Raw genomic sequence first — 19358 nt, 5'->3', positions numbered from 1 at the left:
GAGGTACAAATATGTAGACAGATTATGGAAAGATGTAGGAGCAACGCGGTGGTGATGGAAGATTTTAATTTTCCCAACATTGACTGGTATTCACTTAGTGTTAGGGGTTTAGATGGAGCAGAATTTGTAAGGAGCATCCAGGAGGGTTTTATAGAGCAGTATGTAAATAGTCCAACTCGGGAAGGGGCCATACTGGACCTGGTGTTGGGGAATGAACCCGGCCAGGTGGTTGAAATTTTAGTAGGGGGTTACTTTGGGAATAGTGATCACAATTCCATAAGTTTCAGGACACTCATGGACAAAGACAAGAGTGGTCCTAAAGGAAGAGTGCTAAATTGGGGGAAGGCCAACTGTAGCAAAATTCGGCAGGAGCTAGGGAACGTGGATTGAGAGCAGCTGTTTGAGGGTAAATCCACAATTGATATGTGGGAGGTTTTTAAAGAGAGGTTGATTAGAGTACAGGACAGACATGTCCCTGTGAAAATGAGGGATAGAAAGGGCAAGATTAGGGAACCATGGATGACAGGTGAAATTGTGAGACTAGCGAAGAGGAAAAATGACGCATACGTAAGGTCTAGGCAACTGAAAACGGACGAAGCTTTGGAAGAATATCGGGAAAGTAGGACCAATCTGAAATGAGGAATTAAGAGGACTAAAAGGGATCATGAAATATCTTTAGCAAACAGGGTTAAGGAAAATCCCAAAGCCTTTTAATCGTACATAAAGAGCAAGAGGGTAACTAGAGAAAGGGTTGGCCCACACAAGGACAAAGGAGGGAAGTTATGCAAGGAGTCAGAGAAAATGAGTAAGATTCTTAATGACTACTTTGCGTCGGTATTCACCGAGGAGAGGGACATGACGGATGTTGAGGTTAGGGATGGATGTTTGATTACTCTAGGTCAAGTCAGCATAAGGAGGGGGGGAAGTGTTGGGTATTCTAAAAGGCATTAGGGTGGACAAGTCCCCAGGTCCGGATGGAATCTATTCCAGGTTAATGAGGGAAGCGAGAGAAGAAATAGCTGGGACCTTAACAGATATCTTTGCAGCATCCTTGAGCACGGGTGAGGTCCCGGAGGACTGGAGAATTGCTAATGTTATCCCCTTGTTTAAGAAGGGTAGCAAGGATAATCCAGGTAATTATAGACCGGTGAGCCTGACGTCAGTGGTGGGGAAGCTGCTGGAGAAGGTACTGAGGGATAGGATCTATTTACATTTGGAAGAAAATGGGCCTATTAGTGATAGGCAGCATGGTTTTGTGCAGGGAAGGTCATGTCTTACCAACTTGATAGAATTCTTTGAGGAAGTGACAAAGTTGATAGATGAGGGAAGGGCTGTAGATGTCATATACATGGACTTCAGTAAGGCGTTTGATAAAGTTCCCCATGGTAGGCTGATGGAGAAGGTGAAGTCACATGAGGTCCAGGGTGTACTAGCTAGATGGATAAAGAACTGGCCGGGCAACAGGAGACAGAGAGTTGTAGTGGAAGGGAGTTTCTCAAAATGGAGAACTGTGACCAGTGGTGTTCCACAGGGATCTGTGTTGGGACCACTGTTGTTTGTGATATACATAAGTGATCTGGAGGGAGGTATAGATGGTCTGATTAGCAAGTTTGCAGATGACACTAAGATTGGTGGAGTAGCAGATAGTGAAGGGGACTGTCGGAGAATGCAGCAGAATATAGATAGATTGGAGAGTTGGGCGGAGAAATGGCAGACGGAGTTCAATCCAGGCAAATGCGAGGTGATGCATTTTGGAAGATCCAATTCAAGAGCGAACTATATGGTAAATGGAAAAGCCCTGGGGAAAATTGATACACAGAGAGATCTGGGTGTTCAGGTCCATTGTACCCTGAAGGTGGCAACGCAGGTCGATAGAGTGGTCAAGAAGGCATATGGCATGCTTTCATTCATCGGACGGGGTATTGAGTACAAGAGTTGGCAGGTCATGTTACAGTTGTATAGGATTTTGGTTTGACCACATTTGGAATACTGCATACAGTTCTGGTCGCCACATTACCAAAAGGATGTGGATGCTTTGGAGAGGGTGCAGAGGAGGTTCACCAGGATGTTGCCTGGTATGGAGGGCGCTAGCTATGAAGAGAAGTTGAATAGTTTAGGATTATTTACATTAGAAAGACTGAGGTTGAGGGGGGACCTGATTGAGGTCTTCAAAATCATGAGAGTTATAGACAGGGTGGATAGCAAGAAGCTTTTTCCCAGAGTGGGGGACTCAATTACTAGGGGTCACGATTTCAAGGTGAGAGGGGAAAAGTTTAAGGGAGATATGCCTGGAAAGTTCTTTACGCAGAGGGTGGTGGGTGCCTAGAATGCGTTGCCAGCGGAGGTGGTAGAGGTGGGCACAATAGCGTCATTTAAGATGTATCTAGACAGATACATGAATGGGCAGGGAGCAGAGGGATACAGATCCTTGGAAAATAGACAACAGGTTGAGATAGAGGATCTGGATCGGCGCAGGCTTGGAGGGCCGAAGGGCCTGTTTCTGTGCTGCAATTTTCTTTGTTCTTTGTTCTTTGTTCTTTACAAGCTTTAAGGCTGTAAACACCTCCTCTCCGGTAATATGTATGCTGTCGAAAACATCCCACTTGTTTGCCTTATTTCCTTGGCATCCATGATTCTCTCCTCAGTAAACATTGAGGAGAAATATTCATTAAAAATCTCCCTCATCTCCTGTGGCTCCACACATAGACCACCGTGCTGATCTTTAATGGGGCCTATTCTTTCCCTAGCCACCTTCTTACTTTTAATACAGCTGTAAAACCTCTTGAGATTATCTTTAACCTTATCGGCCAGATCCATCTCATACCCGCTTTTTGGTCTTCTGATTTCCCTCTGAAGTGTACTCGTCCAATTTTTATAGACATCTCGGCATTCACTTGAGCCTGATAGCTTAAACCCAATGTATGCCTTCTTTTTCCTGACCAAAGCTTCATTCATTTATTATGCCACATCAGGGCAGAAAATCAGGCTATTCTCTTTGCACTAGTGTATTTGAAGCTTTTTTATTCAGATAGAGATGTCAGACTCGACGTTAACCTCTCCCCTCCACCCCATGATGAATGGGTTGTAGTCAGCCTCAGGTTTTTTTTAATTCATTCAAGGGATGAGGGTGTTGCTGGCTAGGCAGCGTTTATTGCCCATCCCTCATTGCCCAGAGGGCAGTTAAGAGTCAACCACATTGCTGTGGGTCTGGAGTCACATGTATGCCAGACCAGGTAAGGATGGCAGTTGCCTTCCCTAAAGGACATTAGTGAACCAGATGTGTTTTTCATGACAATCAACAATGGATTCATGGTCATCATTAGACTCTTAATTCCAAACATTTTTGAATTCAAATTCCAACATCTGCCTTGGCGGGATTCAAACGCGGATCCCCAGAACATTGTCTGGGTCTCTGGATTAACAGTCCAACAACAATACCAGGAGGCCATTGCCTCCCCAGTTTTTGTGGTGCAAGGCTGGTAAACACTGCAATATGGGCCGTGTGTCCCCAGCATGCCACATAATAACCCGCGTCACTTTATAATGGCAGATAATGTGATGAAACCAAATGTCTGAATAGGTTGATTAAAGTAACTATCACCTATCACCATCCCACCTACCTTCCCCAGCCCCACCCCTCCTCTCTGTATTTATTTCAGAGCTCGCTTCCCCCTCGCCCATTTCCAAAGAAGGGTCCTGACCCGAAACGTCAGCTTTCTTGCTCCTCTGAAGCTGCCTGGCCTGCTGTGTTCCTCCAGCTCCACACTGTGTTATTTCTGACACCAGCATCAGTAGTTCTTACTATCTCTGATTAAAGTAACTAAGCTGTTTAAGAGACAGGACATTGTCCAGAGCTACAATCACTGAGATAAAGTTGGCCAATCATATGCAATTTATTTCAGCAAAGCATTCTTACTAAATTCTTTTAAAGATATTACTTCAAGAGACTGGAACTAAGCTGAGCACAGTTTACTTCAGTATCTGTTTCATTGCAAGGCAGCATAAATAAAATTAGACAAACATCATGGATCCCTTATTGAGGCTACATTGCCCTGTCCATTCTCACATAGCTGAAGCACTAGCTTCACTCCTCACTCCCTTCTAGGGTGGTATGAATTGCTGGTATGAATTCCCCATCTGGCTGTCCTGCTGTGCTTCTGACCATTTGTGCCCAAACCTCACTTCGGCTGGTGGCATAACAGATCAAATTTTAGACACTTTAATGCAGCATTCTTGCTGGCCAAGGAGCTTTAAAAACTGCAGCCTATGTCTTAGGAAGTAGTTATGTTATTGTCCATAATATTTACCTCAACTACAAAGAGACACTTAGATACAAGCTAGATGATTGGATACCAGAATGGCACAATACATGAGTAGAGCTCTATAATATATTTAAATGGGAGATGAACTCTGAGAACAATATTTCAGAACAAAGCAATTAAATCAGACATAAGAGATAACAAGGTGTAGAGCTGGATGAACACAGCAGGCCAAGCAGCATCAGAGGAGCAGGAAAGCTGACGTTTCGGGTCTGGACCCTTCTTCAGAAAATCAGACATTTTGTTAAATCACTGTACTCATATTTCACTGCCTTGAATTTGAATCCTTCCCAGACTGATGACGTTTCACCATGAGTATTAAATTAAATGAGCTTGGGTTGATCTCAATGCAATTGTTTTGACTCTGAGCCAATAATAGAAAACTTGCTGTAATTTGGGATAGTAGGAACTGCAGATGCTGGAGAATCTGAGACAACAAGGTGCAGAGCTGGATGAACACAGCAGGCCAAGCAACATCATAGGAGCAGAAAGGCTGACGTTAAGGGCCTAGACCCTTCCTGATGAAGGGTCTAGGCCCGAAACGTCAGCCTTTCTGCTCCACAGCGCCTGCTGTGTTCATCCAACTCTGCACCTTGTTGTCTTGCTGTAATTTGTTCCTGATTAACATTACATTGACATTGTCATTTGGAATGTGAACAAGGTGTAGGGAGTGGAAATGTCACATAGTGCTTACTGGAAGCTGAGATACAAACAAAATACAACAACAATGAACAAGTAATATCTTTGCGTCTGTATTGCACTAATTTGTCTACTTCTGTTCTGCAACAAAACTGATGGCAGAATGTAGAGACTAGATATTTCTGTTCCCCAAAATTGACTTCAGCTTGTTGCATTGAATTCATTCAAAAGATTAACATAACAAAAACAGTGTACATGTAGCATGTTCATGGGGGAGAACTTCTAGTCAATTGAAATCAGTCAGCCAAGCACAATACGTTGAGCATCATAAAATGCAAGTTACATCCCGTGCAAATCAAGACTCTGCTGCCTTTTGCGCTGGCTTGAAAAGCATTGGCAAAAAATAGCCAGGACCAAATTTTAAACTATTAAAATGATTTGTGAATTGCACTCACTTGTAGTTCTTTGAGGATTTTGTTTTAAAATTCAACTCGAAGCAAAGCCATTAATTAAAATAGAATTTTCTGCCAAATTACTACTTACTTAAAACAGTTACCAGTTTACATTAATGAAATGAGTAAATGGATCCTGCATAGTCATTTCCAGTTTTTGTTTTAAATAGTGGTCCAGGCAAAATCGTTTAAAATACTTACAATTGAAATTAAACTAATCTCAAAAAGTATTAATAAAACTGCATCAGATTACCAATCCATCAAAGACTTACTTTATTGCAGTGTGAAAAATATAAACACACATTTGTAAATCTTGTCTGATCGCATTGGTTCACACGCTTTTGATAGATTTGAACAGAATCTGCAGTGTCAGGGTTTAGGTCTGACTGTGTCATATGCTAATGGGAGATTATATATCATCAGCATTAATTGATGCAATGTCATATGATATTGCTGTCTCTTACAGCAGCATGGTGAGATGAAATGCTGATGAGATGTTTCTAAAATAAAGTTAATGTTTTCCTTAATCAGAATATACTATAAATGTTCTTTATCAGAATGAAACAGGAAATATTATAAAAACTTTGGCCGTAACTTCATGTCAACAAAGCTAGTGAAATTTGGACCCAAAATGCTGATTTTGCAAAGCTGAAATTATCCCAGTATCTTTTGATCTCCATTTTTCCTTCATATTCAATATCTGTACCATGTAAAGACTGCATTTTTAAAAAAATTTACTTCATTTTTGATTGTGGACTGAAATTGGATAAGTACTATTTTAGAAATCAAGGATTGTTGAAGGAAGGAATTGCTGCATTTTAGAAAAGCTAGCCATTGAAACTATTGTATGCCCCATTTACACTGCTGCTTTGTTAGAGGAGGCTGTCTGTCGATGATCTGTCACCAGGGGTTCTGCACATAGAGAGATTTAGTTGGGAACAGGTTGCTGATTAGACAAAGACACCAGCCTGGCAGCAAATATTGAATTGGCTCCTCTATAACTGAACAGCTTGTGGGTGTGCGTGATATTGGCAGAAGCATTTGTGCCAATGCAAGGAGCCGATGGCGTATCTTTCTCTCCAGGGAAACATCTAAAGCCTGAAGAAAGCTAGTTTATTTTTCCCCATAGTTGCTATAAGCCATGGCCTTTAACAGGTAACCAATCACCTGTATTAGTACCTATCACCTGTCCTTCCTGCATAGAGTGAAAAGAGACTGAAGGCAGAAAATCCTCACAGCCAGAGGATCATCTCAGTTAACCCTGAGGACTGGAGTCATCGAATTGTGTCCTCAGTTTCTTTCCCTCCATCCATAGCACCAATTATTTGGCTGTCTGCATCTGTTTGCAGGTACCTGTATGTGTCTGTGGGGAGGCATTGTCATAAGAAAGCTTAGAGTTTTAATAAATAAAGTTATACATCAATATTGTTGACTGTACATGGTTGTTTACCTATGGTTAGAATATTTTACTGTAATAAATAGTTCTTTTTAAGTACAGAAACCTGGTCAATGTTTTTGCTAACGAGAATTTATCCGACAGGTAAATGGGACATTTCATATTTTGATAAAGTATTGAACTTATCTGATGATTATTGAAAAAGCAAAGCAAAGATTTCCAGTGCACTACCCCAGTGAGGCTGACCAGCTACATTTTGTTCTTCATATTTCTCTTATTTTTCACAAATATTCTCCTTTTGCTTCAAACACCATTGCAACATAGATCTCTTATTGGGTGGACTAACTATGAACCTTAAGGCTGCATTTAACAAACAAAATGATTTTCTTCTGCCATCATAACCAAAGCAGCTCTAAATATTGTAAGGAATATAGAGAGGCAGGACCTTCTCTGAGATACTTGTGGAAGCTAAGTGAACGCCAGAAGTATTCTCTTGAGCCATCATAATTTATTAGTTACAGAAGTTTCTTGGCACTCAATTGTGCAGATAACAATTTAAGTCCATCCCTGCAATTAGGCTGAAGTGTTATCTGAAATTGCCAGTTGTATTTTATAGCAGTTAGATTTTCAACAACGAAATGTATTTATGCAAAGAGAAATTATGTTAATGTTCATATATGCCACCAACAGAGAAAAAAATAGCATTGTCATATGCCATATTGAGAATAAAAGATCTTTAAAATAACGGTAATTGATTAAGCCAGTTTTTGCTTTGTTTATTCATTTTTGGATTAAAATTATTTCAAGTCTTAAAATATTCAACAAAAATTAACTGACATGGTATTCTGAGCAAGCTAAGGCTAATAAAAACTAATACTAAGCTGTCAGGGCAGAAAAATCAGGTTTTATCTTTGCATTATTGTTTTCAAAACTGCCTGGTTCAACGAGAGACGTCAGCCTCTGTATCAACTACCATCATGATGAGTGGTAAAGGGTCAGCTTGGGGAATATTTTAGGGACCCCAGTAGGGAGTAGCTGTTAAAACTGAAATATGGGAAGTATGTCTGTAATATACCACACCAATGGACTGCCACCACTTTGCAATGGTGGATAATATGCTATCTAAGTCTCCTGCACTGATATCAACTCTTTGCAACTGCATGGATTTGCCAGGGATAAGGAAAGGCTAATGAAAGGTGGGAGGATATGTGATTTCACAGGATAAGTGATTTTTTTTTTTCTCGCACTCTTTCTTGGCCTGCAAGAAAGTCTTCTGCCTACTGCATTCTACCATTGCAGTCTCTCTTTTTCTCCCTGACTTATTTTCTAGCATTCCCACTCTACAATCTAAGCTGCAATTACATGGAATCATTGATTAGATTCCTTGGCTGCAGTATCCTGCCACTAGCTTTCCTTCCTAGATTCCAGCATGGATCAGATCCAATACATGTCAATAAGGTCCAGCCAATAAGATTATTAGAAGCTTCATTTCCCCAGCCATGTTGGGTTTACAGTTGGCAGAAGTGTCTGTGTTGTGCAAGATATGAGCGATATTGGAGATGATGAGTTTTGTAAAGCTGGGCTAATATTGCCTTCCAACAATTGCATTAAAAATTGTTATTGATGCTCATTGTAGGTGGGTTGTTATCTAAGGTAGTAAAGTTCTGAAGATGTTAATGTTCTTGTTACATTGAACTCCATCCTTTTTGATGTCACCATAATCCTGGGTTGAGATAGTGAGTTCAACATGAGCCTTTGGAGATGATAGACGTATTGTGTACACTCCTAAAGGTCCTAGAATTTATTCTTGATGGTGTTGCAGCTGCACTCTTTGCTATCCTGCAATATACCATTTTGTTAATGAAGAGCAATGCCTTTTCTGTAAAGATTCCATGGTAGTGTATCTGCTACTACTGGTCATTAGACAGTAGAGATAAAGAATAGACAAAGCAGGGTTGGTGGCAACAAACCACTTCAAACAACCCATAGTCTGAACCACAGATTGGAATAGGCTATGGATACCATGAGGTACCAGTAGTGGCTATTGGGATAATACCTCAGTGGTTGCTCCAATTTTGGGTAGGGCAACATCATGTTGACTGCAGAACGTGTTTCAAGTGGGTTATAGCTATGAGGATTAGATTGGATAAACTTGGATTGTTTTCACTGTAAGAATGGAGGCTGAGGGGGACCTGATAGATGTCTACAAAATTATGAAAGGCATAGATAGGGTGGATAGTCAGAGGCTTTTTCCCAGGGTGGAAAGGTCAACTGCAAGAGGGTACAGGTTCTAGGTCAGCGGGGGACAGTTTAGGGGAGAAGTGTGGGGAGTATTTTTCACACAGACGGTGTTGGGTGACTGGAATGCACTGCCACTGGAGGTGGTAGAAGTAGGCACGTTTGCACGATAGGCATATGAGCGGGAGGCGAACAGAGGGATAGAAACTGCATATGGGCAATAAGTAGTGTCTAAATAAGAATTAGGAATTAGTGCAAGCTTGGTGGGCAGAAGGGCCTGTTCATGTGTCCTATTGTATTGTATAGTATATTGCTTCTTACTTATGGTGTATAGTTAGTTATGCTAGTGATCTTCAATAATTTGCAGAGAATATCTCATGGTTTAGTGTTAAGGGTGAAGGTCTGGTGAAAGTCTCAGTGTAAGGTCCATTACAAAACTCTCCATAATCCTCTATAGTGTGATTATAAACATCTGCAATTGAAGAGTTTGGGAATTTATAAAACAAAACATTTGGCATAAGCCAGAATTGACTAGAATTTTGGACATATTTACTGCGCTGAAAAGAAGAATTCTTACAACATCATTAAAATCAAGTGTTCCATCTAGACATTTTCTCTAAGGAACCTAAATTTCATGACCAGGTAGTATCTTTGATGGCAAGAAATGCTTCTAAAATGAGAGGGGCTCACATAGAAACCCATAAAATTCTAACAGTACATAATCGATTCGATGTACGAAGAATGAGTCGAATGTTGGGGTTTCCAGAACCAGGGTTAATAGTTTAATGATAAGACATAAACCTTTTTAGAATGGGATGTTGCTGAACAAAGAGACCTTGGAGCGCAGAGGTAACAAGGTGTGGGGCTTGATGAACACAGCAGGCCAAGCAGCATCAGAGAAGCAGGAAGGCTGACGTTTCGGGCCTAGATCCTTCTTCACCCTTCTTCTTCATTTCTGAAGAAGGGTTTAGGCCTGAAACGTCAGCCTTCCTGCTCCTCTGATGCTGCTTGGCCTGCTGTGTTCATGCAGCTCTACACCTTGTTACGTCAGTTTCTCCAGCATCTGCAGTTCCTGCTATCTTGGAGTGCAGGTTCATTAGTTCCTTGAAAGTGGAGTCACAGGTAGATAGTATAGTGAAGAAGGTGTCTGATATGCTTGCCTTTGTTGGTCAGTGCATTGAGTATAGGAGTTGGGAGGTCATGTTGTGGCTGTACATGACATTGGTTCGGCCACTTTTGAAGTACTGCATGCAATTCTGGTCTCCCTTCTACAGGAAGGATGTTGTGAAACTAGAAAAGATTTACACGATTGTTGCCAGGGTTGGAGGGTTTGAGCTATAACGAGAGGCTGAATAGGCTGGGGCTATTTTCCCTGGAGTGTCGGAGGCTGAGGGGTGACCTTATAGAGGTTTATAAAATCATGAGGGGCATGGATAGGGTAAATAGACAAGGTCTTTTCCCTGGGGTTGGGGAGTCCAAAACTAGAGGGTGTAGTTTTAAAGTGAAAGGGGAGGTGGTGGAGGCTGGTCTGATTACACCATTTAAAAGGCCCCTGGATGGGTATGTGAATAGGAAGGGTTGAAGAGATATGGGCAAAGTGCACACAAATGGGATTAGATTTATATAGGATATCTGGTCGGCATGTACAAGTTGGACCAAAGTGCTGTTTATGTTTATGTCTATGTCTCTAGGAGGAGAAATTTCTTCACCTGAGGGTGGTGAACCTGTGGAATTTACTACCACAGAAAGTGGTTGAGGCCAAGACATTGTGTTTCCAAGAATCATAGAATCACTACAATGTAGAAGCAGGCCGTTTGGCCCATTGAGTGCACACCAACTCTCCCAAGAGCATCCCACCCATACGCACCTCTCCCTACCCTATCCCTGTAACCCTACATTCCCCACGGCTAATTCACCTAGCCTGTACATCTCTGGACACAATGGGCAATTTAGCCTGTCCAATTCACCTAGCCTGCAGATCTTTGGACTAAGGGAGGAAACCGGAGCACCCGGAGGAAACCCACACCGACACACAGGAATGTGCAAACCTGACACAGACGGTTACCCAGTAGAATAGGATCCAGGTTCCTGGCACTGAGAGGCAGCAGTGCTAACCACTGAGGCACTGTGCCACTCATAAAGAAGGAGGTAGATATAGCGGCTAAAAGGGTCAAGGGATATGTGGGATTGGGGTATTGAACTCGATGATCAGCCATGATCATATTGAATGGAGATGCAGGCTCGAGGGTTTGAATGGCCCGCTCCTGTTCCTACCTTCTGTGTAAAATGTTACAGATTCTACTCTCCAGCCTCTTATTTTTAAGTAAAGCAAAGAACTATGAATGCTGGAAATCTGAAACAAAAACTGATATTGGTAAAGAAACTCAGCAGGTCAGGCAGCACCTGTGGAGAGAAAGTAGAGTTAACATTTTGAGTCTTCAGGATGTTAAGTTTCTCCAGCAATTTCTGTTTTTGCTCCTGTTTTTAAGTTTGGTGTAATCTGAGGGTAACCATCATCACTTCAATTGCAAAATGATCAAATGCACTTCAAATGATAGGGCAGTTAAGATTCCCCATGTTGAGGGTATAGCTATAATAGGAGCTATGTGCCACATTGTTGAAGACTCCACTGATTAACAAAGACAACCTGGTTCCGTCATAGATGCGTACCTATTACACACATCAATCAAGAGATTTGAATTCATTGTCTGCACTGATGCAATAGTAACAAATAAAAGGTTGTTCAAGTAATGTGTTTAGATCACAGTCTAATATAAATTTAATTTCTCCATAAGGTGAAATGTTTTAATTATCTGGTGATAGGAAGCATAACCAAATGTTATAGGAATCAAAACAGGCTGTAAAGTTCACAGAAAATGAGGCAGAGTACTTGAATAATTTATTCTATTTTATTACTGTGATAATTGAAGTCTTGCAGCTACTTAGAGATAACAATGTTTTTTTTTAATATCAGTTCCAAGCTACAGTGAACGAAGGATTTACTGGAATTATAGTGAATCTTACTGTAGAAGACAATGATGACCCAGCTACTGGAGCTTGGAGAGCTGTCTACACCATTATCAATGGAAACCCTGACATGAACTTCAAAATTGAGACAAATCCGAAGAACAATGATGGAATGTTATTTGTTGACAAAGTAAGTTTTCCTGTATGGTGCTCAATCTTTCACACTCTTCAGTGAACAAAAGACCATTGATTTCTTTACAAATAAATGATAACTTGAATTGCAATGTTACTCGAGACACACAAAGCAAGTCACAGCCATATGTTATGGATGTTTTAAATATTATATTACTCATTTCTGTTTTCTTCATCCATCATAGTTGCTGTTTGAAATTACTTTCCATCAGGTCAAGCAAGCGAGTGTATTTAAGTGTATCCATAGATTGCTGCTATTCTCACCCAATTGCTAATATACTGGGGAAACTTGACTGTATATAGATGATAGGCTAGTATTCTATCATCTCAATGTAAACTAGTTCTAGAGCATGGATTCTTTTCAAGCTCCAAAGGGTGAATTTCTGTATTTGCCCAATTGCTCATTGATAGAACACTCCAATGTCCCGAAGGCAAATGTTCACTTCCCACAGTTTTCAAACTTATTGACAAGTAAGATGGGACATAGACATCTTTCTTCCATAAGTCCAATTGCATATTTGCTGACATGATTTCTCTGCTGGTTTCTGGCTGTGTCTTTTGGTTCATCTGCTGAACATGTGCCCTGTTGCGTTTAAATCAATTGCAGAGGCAGCAGGGAAGGAAACATGAGAAAATGTCTGTCAAAATTTCACAACACTTATGTCCTCTCAACACCCTTGAAGATTACTGCCATCATAAAGAAGGTAGCCCTGAGTATTTGCATTACTGAACAAACAGGAAAAGATTGAAACCTTTCTTAGAAGTCCGGGTCTGCAATTTTATACTTCTACGGCATTGAAGCTCCAATTTTTTTTAAATAGTTAAAGAGTCTTTGTGGAAACCCATGAAGAATGTCAAGTGTAGTGATTGTAATGAGGTCAGCCAAGTGGACCTCATAGAATATAAGTTCCCTGATTGGAGTTGTTAACCTGGTCCAATCAGGGAGCCCTGGCTGATAGATATAAACAAGAGTATCAGAGGTTCTGTTCACTCTGAGAGCTGGCTCTGAGGAAGCTGGATCAGTGTCAAGGACTCGGCACGTGTAAATGAAGGGTGACTTGATGACAGAATACTGGCATCTGTGGAATTATTTTATCGTGTGTTCGGCACGATTGAATAAAGAATTTCTCTCTGGTTTCCTGTGCTTTGAGTAGGAGGATTATGAGGATCTGGATCAAAAAGGAAGAAAACCTGGATATCATAGTGACATGCAAGTGGGCAACATCTAACCTGCTTACTGGACCATTACGTCTGCAAGAATTAGTTTTTTTTTTAAAAAAACAGCATTTTATGAGGAAGGTTTGTTTTCCCCTGGAATCTTGACAGAGATGTGTCAGATATTGAAACATGCTTTTCAAAATGTTTCTCCTGAGGCACTGCCTTGACCGTGACTCGAATGATGATGTCAGCATTTACGTTGTTATATATCAAGATTCCTTCCAAGCGTACTCTGTTGATGTAAGTCACATTGTGCTGATTGTGACTCCACAATCAGCCGAAGAGTTCCCCACATCAAGACAATGACTTCTACTTTTAAAGTACTTCATAGGCTACAAAACACTTTGGGATGTCCTGACGTTGTGAGTGGTGCTGTATAAATGTAAAGCCTCAGCAAGGGAAAAGATTTTTTTCACTGAATGTTCAGATAATCTGGAATGCTAACAACTTCCTGATGTGTTTCACTGCACACTGCCTGTAAATTAGCCATAGTTTGTTTACTCTCGGGTAAGTTATACACCTGCAATGCTCAGCCAGAGTAATATGACTGAATGCTTAATGGAAACACGCAGTACCAACATCAAGAAGTAATGACGATTTTTCATTATCTGAAGACGGAGGCTTTGGGAGTTCGCTGGAATTTTCAAGTTCAATTTCCATTCTAGACAGATCAAGAAAATGTTGCAGTAGAGCAGAGGTTTTCAGAATTGCAGTGGCTTTGTACAGCAGCTGACCCAAAGGAAATTGAGACTTCCAGTTAGAAAAGACGAGGAGTAAGTGGTGCTAGACAGCAAACCCGTGATCATGAGGAAAATTCACAGGAGGCCACCATAATGCCAGCTCCATGTGTCTTAAGACAAACAATCTCTACCAACCTGTTCCAGCAAAAAAATGTATTCTGTGTCTGAATGACAGTGCTTTGTGATCATCTTTAAATCATCCAGCTGATTTAAAAGTACCACCCTTGACTCAATAGCAGCATACTCTTCTGAGTCAAATCATGGTTCCAAGACCACTCCACAGACTATGGCACATAATCTAGGCTGATCCTTCAGTGCAGTAGTGAGGGAGTTAGTCAGATATAGAGGCATCTTTCAGCTATAAAACCAAGCTGTCTTCAATCTCCAAAGAGCACAAAGGATCCCACAGCATATTGAAGACTGGGAAGTTCTTCAGATGTTCTAACTAATATTTACCCTTCACCAATCATCATGAAATAGATAACACGGCCATTTCTCTCTCATTATTGGCTGTGGGCCAATATTGTGCATAAATGGGCTGCCACATCTCTTATTATTACAACTATGTCTATGCTTAAAAGTACTTTGGCACATCTTGAAGTGAAAGAGTTATTTCAAGTTTTTTTTGCATTCTTTATCTAATGTGTTTTGAATCTTTACAGAAAATGACGACAATAACAACAAAGAAGGAAAATCAGAGGATATGTTGCAATATATCAAATTCTGAGAAACGTATCTTACCAATTACTTCAGAATCTTGCACTGCTGTAGCTATCTCATGTCCGTATCTGCTCATATCTAAAGTTGTTTTTTGCTCATAACCTTAAAATTGTTCTCTAATATAGTGCGGCTGAATGCCTGGAGACTGAAGTTTTTGGCTGATTTGAACCCATGGACACCTTAAGATTTATGCGATACTCAGCCCAGTGCAGCTGACAGGCTTTAAGCAGCAGATTTCAGTGCATCTGAAACATTGCCTACGAGACACGAACTGTTACTCCCACCCCTATAAGGTTTTGAAGAAGCTGAATTGATGTAATTGCATTGTCACTGCCATGAAAATTGGCAATATTTACCCTCACTCATTGCAGCCCTCTACTGTTTGGTAACCAGCTCAGTTGGATTGAAGATCTATATGAAAACCAAATGTACAGTCTCAATTAAGTGCTGGAAGTCCCAAGCTGGAGTGGTTTTCAAGCTATTGTGTTACTTCAAAAGGGACAACAGCTCTTAACGCATCTTCATGAAGTCTTCGACCTGCATGAATTATCACACATTTTGGGGTGTTTCTCACATTATACTATTTATCAGAGATGGGGGTTATGTACAATTACTGGGACTATCATTACGACATAAAAGGAGATTTTCCCCACTGCCTGGAAATGAAGTTTTATTGAAATGAGTATTACTCAATCTTCAAGGAGTTCATGGGTGCAATTACTGGCACAAAGTTCACAATTTCCTTTTGCTTAGATGGCACTACATATTGAGGAAGAAGTTAAGATCACAGTTGAAATTAGTTTTACACATTGGCCAGATAGTAGGTCAAGATGGTGACCCTGGTATTTTGCCACAATTACATCAAAGAATTAAACTGGAAGCACCATAACTGAAGAGATGGTTCTTTCCTTATCATTCTGACCCAGATCTTTTACTGGGTGAAATTTTCACTCACCAAACCAGCCAATTATGAATATCTAGGCTGGTCCTTGAACAATAAAAGTGCCATGATGGATTAGGTGAAGCAGATGGAGGATGTGGTCCCTCTGGTGGAGTGCATTGCTACCTAGAGTCGCCTTTCTGTGAGCATTCAGCATCTGTGAAAGACAATACATGTTCATTTCAGAAAATATTCTCTGAGTCACAAATCAAAAACAATAAAAGAGAAGGAAAACCCATGGTTCGGAAAGGGCTGTGCTTTACCATTAACCTGAACCTATCAGTTCTCTTTCAATGTTTCCATTTTATACCAGCTATGATTGTGGCTGCCCATGATTTGTAGGGATTCCTCTTTGTGCTTACTAAAGGGCCTGAAGCTAGCTATTCTTCCAACTTTGGCATTCTTTGCCTCTAGCTGTCTTTAAAAGATAACAAAAATGCAATAGCATTACAGACCAATTAGCAATATCTTTTCACTTGTACGTCTGCAGACATATATAAATATGCTCTCAGATGCAATCAAGTGTTTTTAATTTTCAGCTAAATATTCAGGAAATGTGATATACAACAGTACAATGGTAGCTGGAAAGGTATGTGAATGACCATGTCAGGCAGGGTTCCGATGTAACACTCATTCCTTGAGTCAAAACATTACAGGTTTAACTTGCATTCTGGGACTTGAGGACAAAAATCAAGACTAACGCACCAATGTATTATTAAGGGAGAATTGCATAGTTGGAGGTGCTGTCTTTTGCATGAAACATTAAATCAAGAGCCAGTTTGCTCTCCCAAATGGGTGTAGAAGATCCCATGACACTATTTTGAAGAAGAACAACGGTGTTATCCTTCAGGTCCCGGCCAATATTTATCCCTCAATCCGCATTACCAAAAGAAGATTACATGGTCATGTTGCTGTTTATGGAAGTTTCCAGTGTGAAAATTGGATATTGCAACAGCAATTAAAATTCAAAAGGGCTTCGTAGGCTACAAAAGCACTTTGACATATCCATGGTTGTGGAAGGTGTAATAAAAATGCAAGTCTCATTTTTCTTTGTGGTGTTCTTCTCCTGTGTCTTTTTGTTTAATCCTACCTCCAGGATATTCTTTTTCTTTGTCCCTTCTGAATTCTCTGCTGTCATTTGAACCTACTTTATTCCACTCCCTGCATTGGAAATACAGTGAGAAGAAGGGTTTTCACTGTGCTGTTGCCCTATATGTTAAAAAGCACCTTCCAACCAAATCACAGTCATCAGCAGAGGGATAGACTAGTGATAAAAACAGTAATATTTAGAAATGAATGTATTGGTCATATTAGAGCTGCATTTCAAAGTATACAAGTCAGACAGCATGTATCATTCTTAAGTTTTGCTGCTTTTTCCTTTTGGGAATATAAGCAGTTGGAAGACCTGACACTTTTTTTTTCAACGATCAAATTCAAAAGTCTTATTTCAGTGCCACAGAAAACATAAGGACTCCCAGTTGAATGACTGCCCGTGATGAATTAACTGATAGTACTCAGGCAGGAGCAATTTTACAAGTGGCCTGACTGCCAATGCATTCAGTAAAATCAGCCCCTTTACTCAACATTCATTTACTCCTGCAGAAAGTGCAAGGAGGTGAAAATTGGGTGAGAAGTGTATTGGGTTTGCCTCCATATTCCAGAAAGTTGCCAATATTAACAATCAAAATGCTGACATAAATTGGCAAGTTTCCAAAGGGACACTGTAGAACTCTATCGCAGTGTGGGAGTCCATGCCTTGTGGAACAGAAGAGGAGAAGAGAAAGAGAACTATTATTGAATTCCACAAAGTAGTATTGAAATGATTTTCATTTCTTAGAGATCAAAATGTTCAATGGTAAAAATTGATTCAAGCAAATGAGCAGTTACGTTTTACATATTGACCTACTACTCCTGGAGATTAATTATAAATCAATAAAGCTATTTCAAAAAATTGCTTTGCATCTGTAATTGAGAATTTGATTCTGAATTCATTTACCAATGCGAGTAACTACAACATTTTAAAAAATGTATTTCATTTCAGCCTTTGGATTATGAAAGATCTGCATTTCACACACTGCTGATTAAGGTGGAAAATGAAGATCCAATCATGCCTGAGATTAGTTATGGTTCCAGTTCCACCACCACCGTGCAAGTCACCGTTCTTGATGTGAATGAGCCGCCTGTTTTCAATCCGGACCCAACAATCGTAGTCAAACCGGAGAACATCCCAATAGGCAGTGTTGTTGTGACATTGAATGCAACTGACCAAGATATCCTTCAGAAACAGACAATTAAGTAAGTGTTCTATAGAATACACAAGAACTTTTTATGCTGTAAATTTAAAGACCAGGAGCAAACGCAGAGCTATGCATGCTGGGGAAATAATGCCACAATAGTCATTGCATTTCAGGACACCAGTTCAAATCTCTGCTGGTGGAATTTAAATTCAAATTGTTGATAAATCTAAAATTGAAAGCGAGTCTCAGTAATGCTGAGTGTGAAACTCTAATTAACTGTCATGGAAAAACCCATCTGGTTCATAAATGTTCTTTAAGGAAGGCAATCTGTTGTCCTTACTTAGTCCAACGTGTATGTGCTTTCTGACCCAAAGCAATGTGATTGACCCTTTTCTGCCCTTTTCCAAGCCACTCAGTTCAAAGGTAATTACAGAAGGGTAATAAATGCTGACTTTGCCGGTGGTGCCCACATTCTATGAAAAAAAAATAAAAATAAATGATGAGCTAATACTGTTGATTGGCTTGAGGAAGTTAAAAGTTAGGTTCAGAAATGAATGGCACCATAACATTTTGATTGTTCTTCTTCATGGAACCATAGTCCAGATACTCAGTCCAGGTTCAAGAACAGAACAGATACTGAGAAATCTGTGGCTTGCTTACCTGGCTCTTCATCTGCTGCGGAATACAAACGCTTGGCTGTAAGTGAAAAGTTAATGCAATAAATTAAATATATTTTAATTTTCCTAATTAAAAATGGTTTCACAGAACAATGGAACCATCTGTTAAAACAATTGTTTTTAGCTGACAAAAAAAAATCAAAAATCAAAACTAAGTGATGGATTGAAAACACTGTGAAATCAAGACAGTTGTAGATTCTAGAACACATCAGGAATGAAAGACTTTCCCTTTTAATGTCTGGTAGGTGTAATTTATTAAGTGAGATCTCACAATTCCCTTTTAGTGCACTGGGAAATATGTTTTACAGGACATAATTGTCCCTTAAGCATTATGTTCTAAAGAATTTGTCTCATAAGCAGTTTTGACAGTGTTTTATATCTTACGTTCTTTTGGCTGAGTAGATGAGTCCTAGTGCATCACAACTTTTATGGAGTTGTTGAATCAGAGATAGTAGGAACTGCAGATGCTGGAGAATCCGAGACAACAAGGTGCAGGGCTGGATGAACACAGCAGGCCAAGCAGCATCACAGGAGCAGAGAGGCTGACGTTTCGGGCCTAGACCCTTCATCAGAAAAGGGGGAGGGGAAGGGGGTTTTGAAATAAATAGGGAGTGAGTGGGAGG

The 19358-nt window shown here is 40.3% G+C and overlaps 1 protein-coding gene across 1 annotated transcript in view; it reads left to right on the top strand.

Annotated features, from left to right (window-relative positions):
• Nucleotides 1-19358, top strand: part of cdh13 (cadherin 13, H-cadherin (heart)) — a 1009596-nt gene that overhangs the window by 878977 nt on the left and 111261 nt on the right. The window contains exons 9-10 of the mRNA XM_048606112.1: nt 12019-12201; nt 17863-18116. Coding sequence (XP_048462069.1) covers nt 12019-12201; nt 17863-18116 — 437 coding nt within the window. The remainder of the gene's footprint in view (nt 1-12018; nt 12202-17862; nt 18117-19358) is intronic.

This window comes from Rhincodon typus, chromosome 15, assembly GCF_021869965.1.
Source record: "Rhincodon typus isolate 14 chromosome 15, sRhiTyp1.1, whole genome shotgun sequence".
NCBI classification, from domain to species: Eukaryota; Metazoa; Chordata; class Chondrichthyes; order Orectolobiformes; family Rhincodontidae; genus Rhincodon; species Rhincodon typus.
Note: the sequence above shows the minus strand (reverse complement) of the source record. Positions and strands in the feature narration are given on the sequence as shown.